The 12,754-nt window shown below is 41.9% G+C and overlaps 1 protein-coding gene across 1 annotated transcript; it reads right to left on the bottom strand.

Annotated features, from left to right (window-relative positions):
* Nucleotides 1-4,879: 4,879 nt before the first annotated feature.
* Nucleotides 4,880-12,392, bottom strand: ca5a (carbonic anhydrase Va). Its single transcript, XM_079603288.1, has 7 exons — nt 11,803-12,392; nt 9,144-9,341; nt 8,724-8,842; nt 7,935-8,030; nt 7,779-7,841; nt 7,420-7,578; nt 4,880-6,090 (listed from the first exon to the last, which is right to left on the bottom strand). The coding sequence occupies exons 1-7, from the start codon at nt 11,942-11,944 to the stop codon at nt 5,938-5,940; spliced, it is 930 nt and encodes a 309-aa protein (XP_079459414.1). The 5' UTR covers nt 11,945-12,392; the 3' UTR covers nt 4,880-5,937.
* Nucleotides 12,393-12,754: the final 362 nt, after the last annotated feature.

Consider the following 12,754-nt stretch of genomic DNA (forward strand, 5'->3'; position numbering starts at 1 on the left):
TGAAAGAGAAATGTGTCAACAGAGTAAGCGCTGTGTCCCTCCATGTTCTCGTCCTATTCAGAACTGGATGTACACACATTTACTGCTTTGTTTGTTTGGAAAAGAGCATGCTGCCCTTGCGTTTGAGCATGGTGAATTCGAGCACAGTGGAATGTTCACAGTTAAAGTGCTTCGCGTTCGCTTTGCTTATTTCAAAGGGGTGGCACCTACAATGAGATTGTGGGGCTCGCGTGTCGATCTGGCTGAGGAGCGAGAGACGGGTGCGTCCTTTTCGCTTGCTCTCTCTCCAGATCGCGACGTCCTTTTGCCTGACTACCGAAGCGTGCCTCGGCGCTTCTTCGGCTCGGGCAGAGGACATTTAATCTCGTGAGTTTGCCGCCGACGAGCGTTCCTCCCGTGATAATAAAAGGAGAACTGCTCGGGGCGATCGTTCGTGCAGTGGCCAGACTACACTGATCACAACAAAACACTCAAAGATTATAAATAAAGATGTAAGATATAATATATATTATACATGATGTGTCTTTGTGCCCTCGACGTCGACCAATTTGACTATCGCGGGTGCAAAGGCACGCGATTATATGATGCTGTCTCAGATTGGAGAGACGCGCGCGAGCTTTCTCTCCCCTGGGATCGTATTATCACATGCATTTTCAGCGGGTCACGCTGGTACTGCGCTGTACACTACAGGCATACCAGGCTGATCTTATGAAGGATTTAAATACAGCCTATCATCCAGACCGTGTCTGATTGATATTTGGCTGTATTTATTGCTGATGAATTGAATGATGATGAGAAATCAGATATTCAATGCAATATATCAAATGCTTGTAATAATTTATTGTCTGGCTGTTCTTTGGCCACATTTAATTCTAAGGGATTAAATATTGAAAAAGCCATCTAGATATATATATATATATATATTATGTTGGACTTTGAGAGTACTGACTCCGAGCACTTCTCTCGTTATGATAAGCGTGTGAGAGGTTACTCGAGTTGGTGACTCGTGCAGTGGCCAGATTACAGCTAGACTGCCCTCCTTGAGGATCTCCATGACGTTTACTCGTGCATGGGGAAAACCTTATTCTTTGTGCCCTTGATGTCAATTTATTAGACTATCATGGGGGCATGTGCATACGATGATGCGCCAGTCCGAAGAGACGCTCGCTGGCTATCTCTTCTCTGTGGCTCATCGTCATTTAAGGAGTCAGCACTACCCACCATGCCGTGTATAAGGACATCCACGCTGGTGGGGGTCAGACTGGTGCTGCTCTGCACACTATGGCAGTGTTGCAGGCGTACCAGGCTGATCTGATTAAAAAAAAGAGGGCTCAAAAGCAGAGTGTGGCGAGTTGCGTTCCCCCTCGTAATGACTGGGGACCGGTTTGTCGCGCTCAGCAGCCTCATAATATACCAGAGACAGAAATCCTGAGTTTTTTTGTCCCAGGTCTGTGGGGGTGTGCCCCTTCGGGATAGGGCATGTAAAATACATCAATCAGCCCCTACCTGACACCCTCACGGAACCACTGTTACATCCCTGCCACCTTTGGTGATTCAGGGGGTAGCAGTTTCCAGCGAAATGTTGAAGGTTCTGTTGTTTCCTGTTATCGCCCAGGACACAGAACAGTTAACATTCCCCCAATTCGAAGTATTAAATATTGGTACCCTTTAAAGAGACTTTGGCAGCGTGAAAGCTACTGCCGGGTATCTCTTTTTGTGTCCTAAAGACAGTAAAAAGGAATATGTTGCCCTCCTCGTTTTAACGGTGTGTTCCCACTACCATAAAATAGGAGTAGGCACATCTGCTGTCACAAGAAAGAAATGGGGGACTGCGTCCGTTTTTAGATCTTTGAGGCTTGAACCGTTCCGTCAGAACGCTCAAGTTCAAGATGCTAACTATCAGGTAGATCGTGTTGCAAATTCAACATCATGATTGGATCTTCACGGTCGATCTTAAAGACGCATATTTTCACATAGAAATATTGCCACAACACAGGAAGTTCCCGAGGTTTGCTTTTGGGGGCGAAGCCTACCAATATCGGGTTCTTCCATTCGACCTAGCCATGTTACATAGACGATTGACTGATACTGGCACAGTCTCAGGAGCTTGTGCTTTCGACATCAATATCAATCCACGCTTCTCTCTATGGGGTTGAGTTGCAACGCTAAGAAGAGCGTTCACTCTCCAACGTGCTTGGGGTTTAAATGGGACTCTGTCACCATCGGGGGCACAACTGTCCCCCGTTTGTCAAGACCATTTTTAAACACCCTAAAGCAACATCTGGCTAGGTCAGGATAGGTCTCATGGCAGCTGCGTCCACAGGGATCCCTCTGGGCCTTTTGCACATGAGACCACTTCATTTGTGGCTCAAATTCCCCAAGGGCAAATAGAGGCAAGAGCACGCATTGGGTGCTTTGTGTCCTTTCTAAAAATCCATGTTTATGGTAAGTCACGCGCTGAACGCTTCGTGTACTTTCTAAAATCCATGTTTATGGTAAGGGTTACGCGCTGTAGCTTCGTTCCCTTTCTATGTGGTTCAGACCCCGGTTCCTCACCTTGGGTCCCACTCTTGGTGCGTCTTCTCGTCGCATAATGCTAACGACAGACGCCTGCCTGTCGGGCTGGGTAGCGGTCTTAAGTGATCGTCCAGCCCAAGGGTTTGGGGAGGCATCATCTTGACTAGCAAATCAATTGCCTCAAGTTGATGGAATATGTATTTCTGGCCCTGAAATACTTTCTCCCTCAGTTGAGACGCTGCCATGTCCTAGGCTGTCATTTCCTAGTGCTAGAGCGGCAGCCTCTTACTTAAATCACCAGGGAGGTCTACGCTCACGCAATCTGTACAGAATAGTGAGGCAGATTTTCTCTGGGCCCAGGAAAAGTTCCTGTCACTCAGGGCAGTGTACATTTCCAGGGCATCTGAATGTGGGAGCAAAATTACTGTCCGGACAGAGATTACCAATGGGGGAATAGAAATTCCACCCAGATGTAGTAAAACAGATCTGGACCAGATTTTATGTAGCGGAGGTGGACCTCTTCGCCGCCCAGCAGACAGCGCAATGTCTCCTCTTCTCTCTGAGTCACCCAGCCCCCTGGGTCTGGATGCGATTGCGCACACATGGCCCAAAATGCGCCTGTATGCGTTTCCTCCAGTGGCTCTGCTCCCAGGAGTTCTAGACAGAGTTCGCCAGCAAGGGTCTTGCCTCTTACTGATAGCACTGCGTTGGCCGAACAGAGTATGGTTCTCTGAGATATTTCTCTCCTCAACGGCTCGCCATGGCGATTCCGGAGAGGAGGGACCTTCTCAGGCGGAGGGTACGATATTCCATCCCAGGCCCAACCTGTGGAATCTTCATGTTTGGCCCCTGATGGGTACCAACTGAGGGACACTGGGCTTTCGCCTGCCGTTATTGAGACCATTCTAAGTGTTAGGACTCCCTCCACTAGAAAGAGTTATGCCAACAAATGGGGTGTCTTTGAAAGGTGGTGTGTTGTACATAATGCAGATCCGGTCAACTGCCAGATTGCTTCAGTTCTGGATTTCCTGCAGGGAAAATTATCAACAGGTACATGCCCCGCCACTCTCAAGGTTTATGTGGTTGCTCTTTGGCTTGCCACGCCTTGGTTGACGGGGTGCCACTCGGGAGACATCCTCTGCTCGCTCGCTTCAATATTGGGGCCAGATGACTGAGGCCTCCCATAAGAACCAAAGATCCCTTCATGGGACTTAGCAATAGTCCTAGAGGGTCTGGTTGAAGACCCCCTTTGAACCTCTAGAGTCAGCGTCTGATAAACTTCTGACCCTAAAGATGGTTTTTCTTATGGCTATAACCTCTCTAAAAAGAATCGGGGACATGCAGGCTCTGTCAATATCGCCACCCTGCTTAGACTTTGCCCCAAGAATGGTGAAAGTGATTTTGCATCCTCATCCTGATTACCTGCCTAAGGTACCATTCTCGGCTGTACATCCGGTCACTCTAGAGGCCTTCTGCCCTCCACCGTTCACAACGCCGGAGCAGGAGAGATCTCACAGACGGTGTCCAGTCCGTTCCCTTCAGACCTACGTCCACCGCACTAGCCAGTGGCGTAAGTCAGAGCAACTATTCGTTTGTTATAAACAGACCATGTCACATTGGGTCAGGGATGCTATTGCTCTTGCCTATGAGGCGTGCGGCCAAGCTTCGCCAACGGGTCTAAGGGCTCACTCCACCAGAGGGGTCGCCTCCTCTGCTGCCTTGGTAAGAGGTGCCCCCTTGCAGTTTGTTTGTGATGCGGCAGGCTGGTCCTCTCCGCACACATGCATAAGATTTTATAGTTTGGATGTTCATACCACTCCGGGCTCTCACGTCCTTGAGTCGACATCGCAAGCTAATGTCTAGGGCTTTCCTACGTTTCTTGTGAGCACACCTACACAGCCGTAGGGAGTCCAGACACCTTCAAGCACGGCGGCGTGGGTATTCTCGTTCCCAATGCGCTAAGCAGCGCAGCATCGATTGTAGCTTTCGAAAGGGAACTTCTCCGGTTACTTAACTGTAACCTTGTTCCCTGAGAAAGCGGAACGAGATGCTGCGCTGCTTTGCCGTGCTGATGATGTCCCAGGACTGCTCTTCAGACAAAATATCCTGACGATGCACCTGCGGCTCATCTAATTATAGCCTCGCGTCGCGGGTGCGCGCCGATGACGTCACCGACCGAGGCTATATTACTTCCGGTCGATTCCATCGACGTGTTTACACACTATATTCACAGCAGGTCACGATTAAAGACGTTCCCAATGCGCTAAGCAGCGCAGCATCTCGTTCCGCTTTCTCAGGGAACAAGGTTACAGTTAAGTAACCGGAGAAGTTCCTCTCTGAAAGGTATTTCATGAAATAGTGGAAAGACATGTCCAGGTGCTCCCAAATACATTTTACAAAACGTTCTCACATAAAGACTATTCTCTTTGTTAAAGTTTTTTAAAATCAACAACACTAAATACACTTTCAAGATCAACAGATGAACAATTACGACTGTGATATCATGAGAACAACAAAAACTATAAGAGATTTTGAGGCACATTTGACCAAAAGGCAAATATGGCCAGCCACTTGTGCAGTTGATCAGATTACTGATTATATAAGAGCAAAGGAGAACTAATCAGAGATTATGTCCAATGCAAAAGGCACTAGGGATGATAACCCATTTTGCACAAATCTGAAGCACATAACTAGTAATGCATTACTTAACTGTGCGCATTAATCTACTTTTCCTTTTACATTTCTAAATGTCTAGTGCACATTTTATAAAGACAATATTTCTAGTCTTATTTATACTGCAATGCACAAATGTAGCGTTCAAATATTTCAGATTTTCTCTCTAGATGTGTATTAGATCTACTGAAAATACTTCAAACAAATCAAAAGTGAAAGACATTGTGCAGTATCGTGCATAAAATAAATTCCCTCGCAGCAAACAAGGTAAGTGTACTACTAAACTAAAACTACTGTACATAAATTAAAAACTTTACAAGATCTAATGCCTCAAAACAAGGCATGTGCATTCTGTCAGAGATCCACAAGAGGAGGCTGTTTGTCAAACATGGACAACCCTTAACACTATAGATAGAGGAAATGTGCGTGTTTCATGCTGAAATTAGAATTTCTTGAATTCTAGCATTTTTTTTGTACAAATACAGCAAAATGCCAATGAATTGGATGAACCTTTTGACATAGAAGAATAAACAAACTCTTTCAATAACTATAAATCTTTGTTAATCCCTTTCAATGGAATCTCTCCAATCTATACCTACAGTATATGCCTGGTTGGAAATGGTGAAAATATTTACAAAATCCAGTTAAGACCACACGGATATCAGAACCCCATAATAAAAAGTGACCGATGAGTCTTTTTGTGATTTTTGGAGGTTAGAATGTGAATAAGGTCACTGAGTTGTGTTGCTACTCCATTGGGGGAGCATCTTGGAGGAAGGGGGAAAATGAAGAACGTACAGTCCGTCCCTTCAAAGACTGCTGAACGCGGAAGTTGTTGACCATACTTCTTTGCACCTGCTCTTCTGCCGATGTGAACAGCAAGCTTCGAAACACTGCCAACTGAGAGAAAGAGAAACAAAAAGAATAGGAGAGAATATATAAAAAAAGAAAACATCCAAATATTGGTATTTAGAATGAAAGAGAAAAAAAGGGAGATTATATGTAAAAGACAAACGGGGTGAACAGAGAAAACAGATGTCAGCAGTCAGACAGATGAGCTTTTCCGTTCCATTTCCCAGGTTACCATGGAGCAGAGGAACTTGGAGTCGGAATAACAAACAAGACTCCCAGCAGAGTCAAAACCTCCAGTGCAAGGTGACTCATAGCTTTCATAAGCTGTTGGCAGTTTGATGTTACATTTATTGAAACCAAGCTGCAAAAATCCAAATTGCTCTGATCTTCCACAGCTTTCTGACGTCAAAAGGAAGCAGAATATACCATAATATTATTCCTAAACGCCAGAAAAACTAACGACTAGCCTTAAATGTAAACGTTTGTTAAACCCTGCACTGTTCCTACACATCTTTTACAATTTAATGGACCCTTTTCACAGACTGTGATGACGAGTTTCCGCAATTATCAACATCTCGTCTTCCATTCACCGCTATAGAAGTTTATCCAACTACGACGACTTCCGCTTCTGAAAACCATGGAAATGTGAAAAGGGTCTATAGAGATTTTTTTTTATCCTTTTACAATCTAATAGACGCTTTGCAAAGAGGCTGTTATTGAAGTATGTAGCATTAAAAAAACAATACTGGACAGGCACAACAAAGCTAAGCAGAGATGGAGAACATACTCACTTAATGCTAATTTTACATTAGAAGGTGTTTCTTAAAGGTGCAGCAGCAAAAACTGACCATTTAATTCTAAAGGTTAGACAGCAGGTGGAAAATAGTCATATAAACTATATCATGCCTGTTGTGGATGCGACACTAGACCTCAGGGGAATTCTTTTCGACATTTTACTGCACAATCACACTTAAATTTACAATTACATAAGACCATGTTTGTTTGTTTTTGCTATAAAAGGCATTCATTGAATTAAATTCATCCATGCGTTTGACTGACTGACTGAGGCTGGATTGGGCTGGACTTCTCCGATCATTTAGTCTGCTTAAACCCCACCCCTTTTTTACTGCAAGCTCGCATTCAGCATTATTTGCCTCCATCCAATCAACAACAACCGATGGATTGAACAATCCACGTGATACATGGTTTTCTTTCGATAATTCATTTCACTTTACTTTAAAGTAAGACTTAAAGATCTACTGACTACCTTGTCCGTGTGTGTAATGTCCATGAATATTAGTAATAATAATACATTTCTTTAAATATACTATCAAGGAAAATATCCCTTAAATTTCCTGTCTCATATCAGCCTCCTACCTGATCGTGACTGACTTCAATATGCTGTTTCATCACAAGCCATGTCACCGCCTCAGTAAGAGGAGGAGTGGTCAGAGAACCTGCGTATGTCCAATAGTCATCGATGTTCTCCGGAAGGAGACATGCAGGGTCGAACTTGGTAAACTCTACCAAGCTATCCTGGGTGACAAAGGATGAGAATATTACATATTGCAAGATTGTACACACACACACACACACACAAAAAAAATGTATGTATGCAACAAGATTAACCACCCTCATCCCTCGGTTACCAAAATATCATGCTCTGAGGTTCTTAATCTCAGTTTATGACTCACAACAATGCCAATGTGTACAAAACACAATATTTGATGCCCTACCTTGTGTCTGACAGCTGGCAAGGCATCCACCAGTTTCTGTAGACCCTCGTGCCTCTTTCCAATCTGCGAAAATACCAATCAAATGTACTTTTTGATTACAAGGCCTACTAAGCTTAAAGATCCAAGAAGTTTGAGAATAATTACACACATCAGTACCTTAAGAAAGACTCCAATAACAGCGAGTCCATTATCCTCCATAACAGCCTCTTCAAACAAACTGTACTTGTCAGAGTTCCAGTGAACAATATGGAGCTGTGGGAAAAAACAAACCAGATACACACTCATGCTAATATGAACTATAATTAAGGGCTCTTTTTCCATTATGCTTTTTTACTTGGTTCAGTTTACGATTACACAATCCTGCAGTTGAACATATCAAGGTTTTGTGTTTTTGAAGTGCCACGTTAGCTTAAACCAACATCCGTACAATCTGACGGTCCTCCATTCATTCTGGAACGATTAGATTAAACTGAGGAGGAGGGAATAAAAGCACTTTACGCAATAGAGGATCCATTTACAGGGCTGAAATCTGAGCTTTCTTTGTTATATGCACTCACACAGACAAATCAGTAAAGCTAAAGGAGTGTTGAGAGCCGTAACAAGGTCACATTCTCACCGGCACACACTTGGCTTTTTCACTCACACATGCCTCCTTATGTAACTGGCTAGGAGGAGTTAAAAAGTACAGAACTTATCCAGGGTTAGTGCCACACATTCATGGAGGTGACAACCTTTCAGATTTTACAATAGAAATAGTGGGTTGTTCCTAACAGTAAAGTGTCTCCGCCTCTATTATAGAGAAGCTCTGTCTATTTCGCAAGAGAGAAATGCTTCCTCATTGTAAAAAAAATGACATCCAGATGGCTAAGTTAGAAACAAAGTAATTTTTCATTCTTCGTTGCTATATAAATCCTTAAAATGTACTGAAATCTTACGTAAGTGTACCTCAGCAGGGTAAAGGCGGCGGTCTATGGAGTGTTCAGAGCCCCAGGCGTTGTTCTCTCCCCAGTGGAAATGAAACTGACACAGTCTGAACTGATCCTCCAGAGGTCCTCCCTTCAGAGCTGAAAGAGATTCATTTCAGCTCACAAAACATTTCAAACAAAATGTTCCGTTTTGTTCTCTGTACCACAATTTTAACCAAGCTCACATAGGAAATCCCTACTTCCTAACTCTCGACCAAAGTAATATATAAAGTTACTATAGTAAAACCACAATTAATTCATATAACTAAAGTCATTTCAATTTATTTCATTTTATAGATGACAGTACTTCCTAATGCAGTTTTATTTCAGTAACTGTAGTACCGAACATACTATGGATACCATAGCAAATTTTTAAATTAAGACAATGAAGATTACTTACTGGATTTGTCAGTGGTGTCGTCATACTCGACCAGAAAAGAGTAGCCATTGTTCCAGATCTGTTGGCTGGTCCTTGGGTCATACTGCACCTTCAGCGGCCTGAGCTGCGGATCAAAGACGCTTCTACGCTCCGCGATGTCAATAGGTGACTGGCGATCTCCACCGGGAATGGCAAGCGGCCCCTGCCACATCGGATGTACTGGGGAGAGAATGACCGGTCAGGATAAGGAAAACTAGCGATCTAGGCAGCATTTTGGCTATAAAAGAAATGTGCAAAAACAAGCATGATGCTCCAAAATGATGTCTAGACAGGCAGCACACTAGGCTAGTCTAACAACAGCACAAGACATTTCAGAAAATGTATGCAGCTTTTTTCAACAAATATGACAAGATAATAAATGAAAGAATAAATACAGAATAAATAAAACATACAGTACACAAGAAAGATAGATAGATAGATAGATAGATAGATAGATAGATAGATAGATAGATAGATAGATAGATAGATAGATAGATAGATAACATAGACCTACATTTTATGGCACACAGTGCAGCCTCACATGTTGCGTTATACATTTTTTTTCTGATTCTAAAACGAAATGCTTAAAATCCCAACAGGAAAAAAGCAGCAAAAAGAAATCCACCACAAAGCGGCACCAAGAGCCGACGAGCCGTCCTTCTGGAATGTGTCAGAGAAGTAAAAGTCGAAAAGAAAATACGCTTCCTCCTGTGACTCGATAACTCAAAAGAAGAAGAAGAAAAAAACCCTGACGTTTGGAATGTCAGGGAAAAACTGAGTGTAACGCTTAACAGGAAGACAGTCAGCAGAGTTTTATGCCACCTTTATGAATAGACATTGCGTTGGGAATGATATAGCCAATCCTTGAGCAAACATGAACACAAGTTCCTATACAGCAAGAAGGTTTGCCATCAGAGCTCTTCTTACACAATAACTGCTTAGAGATTGTGGTCACATGCTCTAGATTCAACAAAAGGAATTAAATCACCCAGAGAATGTGAGCAACGGGCCTTTCATGAGATTAAAATGCCCTTTACTTTCATTCCTGTCCACCATTTAAGTGGTCTAGTAAAAGGGGGATTATAACTGTCCTGACCCATTTTGCGGTAAGCAAACACAGCATGGGTTCTAACTATAACTCTATAAAATCTCAAAAGACATGCTTATTTAAGCTTAGTCTTTGATTAAACGTAGATTAAAATGAACTTTTGTAATAAACTTGATTTGGGATGTTTACTCTGTAATTTTCATTCCCAAAACCATGTAGATGTCAGACCACAATAACTAAACTTTTTCTTCTTCTTGGTAACACTTTAAAATACGTTTTCACTTGTTAACATTAGTTGATGCATGAACGAACATGACCAAACAATGAGCAATTACATTTGTTACAGTATTTATTCATCTTTGTTATTGTTAGTTAATAAAAATACAGTTGTTCATTGTTCATTTTAGTTTACAGGGTATTAACTAAATTAGTTAATGCCCTGTATACTAAAATGAACAATGAATAAATGTTAAGAAATATTTTTGATTTCATTATCAGTTTCATGTATTGGTTAACTAATGAAATTAATTATATTTCTTTGTTAATTTTCACTTGTTTTAACAACTAGTATTTAACCTTTATTATTTTAACGTTAACTCTTTTTTGCTTTTATTAGGCTTTCAATGTGAGGCTTAAACAATTACAATCGGAAAAGACTGGCTTCATGCTTTGATAAACTAATCGGGTTTAGATAAGATAAGGTCTACACACAATAGAAATTAAAGCTATAAGCAGCAACTAATTGCATGGTAAAGATATGAGTACAAACATACACAACTGTTATAATAATATTCAAGAATATGACATTGTTATACATGATATACATCTTGTGTGCAAACCATCTAAGTTTATAAAGAACAACTCCCACTGAGTGACAGCTTTGTTTTCACCTAAAATTTCAACCTTGTGTCCCACTCATTCTTGCAAAAATGGCATAAAAAAAAGGGTTTAAGAGTTTCATACCCCCGTTTAATGTTCTTTATTTGCCTACTTACTACAATCTGATAAAACTATATATATTTTAAAAGCACTAACAAACAAAAAACCTGTGACTTTATTGCATCTTCAGGGCCGTTTTCAAAGAAATGTTCTGCAGACATCATAAACATGGCCCATATACCTTGTGGGCGTGGCCTGTGGAAAAACAGTGACATGTAAAACATGTAAAGCACGATGTAAAAGGATGGGGTTATTTCATAATTCATACATCCAAAATGATACCACTCAAGGTGTATTTGCCCCACAGAAACGATGCGCAACGCACTACTGCAGCTGTCCTGACATAATCAATGCAGTCATCATTTACCATCGTGTTTCATGTAAACATTCGCTGTCATTCAAAACCCGGAAGTCATTCAGGAGGGCGATGTCGCTCATAATAAACATACACATTGTGACTCCATAATCATCACCCAAGTCATAAATTACTTTTTAACATATGTAATAAAACCTAGTGGTGAGAGAATGGAAAATAGTGCACAAGTGGTCTATCAAAAAGACCAAACATTGGGGGGCCCGGGAGGGGGGGATTATTTACATAACGCAAAAACTTCAGCAAAAAAATAATCAACTTAAAGAAAAAAATGCACCAACCTTGACTCAGGGCTAGTTTGCTGGAGCATGCACTCAAGTTGCATGCCCGAGCAGGTATCCAGCGCTGACTTCTGACATGATTCACCAGATGTCTGTGTATCTGCCGACCGAGAGGCGCTACGATCGCTGTCAGTGTCACCATGGTTTGTTCAGTTTACTTTACCAATGTGAAAATGAATTATGTAGGACAAAACTGCCGGAAGACTCGGATTAAAACTTAAAAGCTTGATTAATAGAAAGTGTCACGCCACACCATGTGAAATATAGTCCTTTGGCGTGCGCCCTCGCGCAGAGCTCGTGCCAACAACACTGAACTAACTTAACGTTACTCTCGCGCCCTCCCGATTGGCGGATGAAGATAAAGAAGAAGAAAAAAGGGCTGGTTAACACCCCACCAAACTACGAATGGGGATCTAGATGTTTCCAATTGTCTCGGTCTCACGGAACTCAAAAGGTTTTTGTTTGTAGTCGAGACAGCCAGACGAAATGTGGACGAACAGGTTTAAATATCCCAGTAGAAGGTGGATAAAATGGAGGACTAGGTCCAGTTGGGGGTCGGGTGTCCCGCCTCAATCCAATCAGCTTCATCCTCTGAGGGGCGTTGGGTCTTAATTATATGCGGAGGGTGGACCGACATTACATTTTTATTTAGGGTATTTTTTTAAATGAAATATGCACTTTAAAAACTTATTTATTGTGGTGACCATAAGTTTTATTTAATTATGTTTATTGTCATATCATGCATCCCGGTTCAGTTTTTTTATGGCCTAATAAAACCAATTCAGAGCCAACAATTTGCATTTACAATAACAAATTATGGAAATAATATGAAAGCAAATAAGTCTTAAAATGCAACTTGTTATGAGATTTAATTTTTCAAAACTTATGTTAACGGGTACGATGGGGAAAAAATCGCTCTCTATACCCTTAAAAACATGCTTAAAAAGAGCAT

Source organism: Phoxinus phoxinus, assembly GCF_949152265.1.
Source record: "Phoxinus phoxinus genome assembly, chromosome: 25".
NCBI lineage: Eukaryota > Metazoa > Chordata > Actinopteri > Cypriniformes > Leuciscidae > Phoxinus > Phoxinus phoxinus.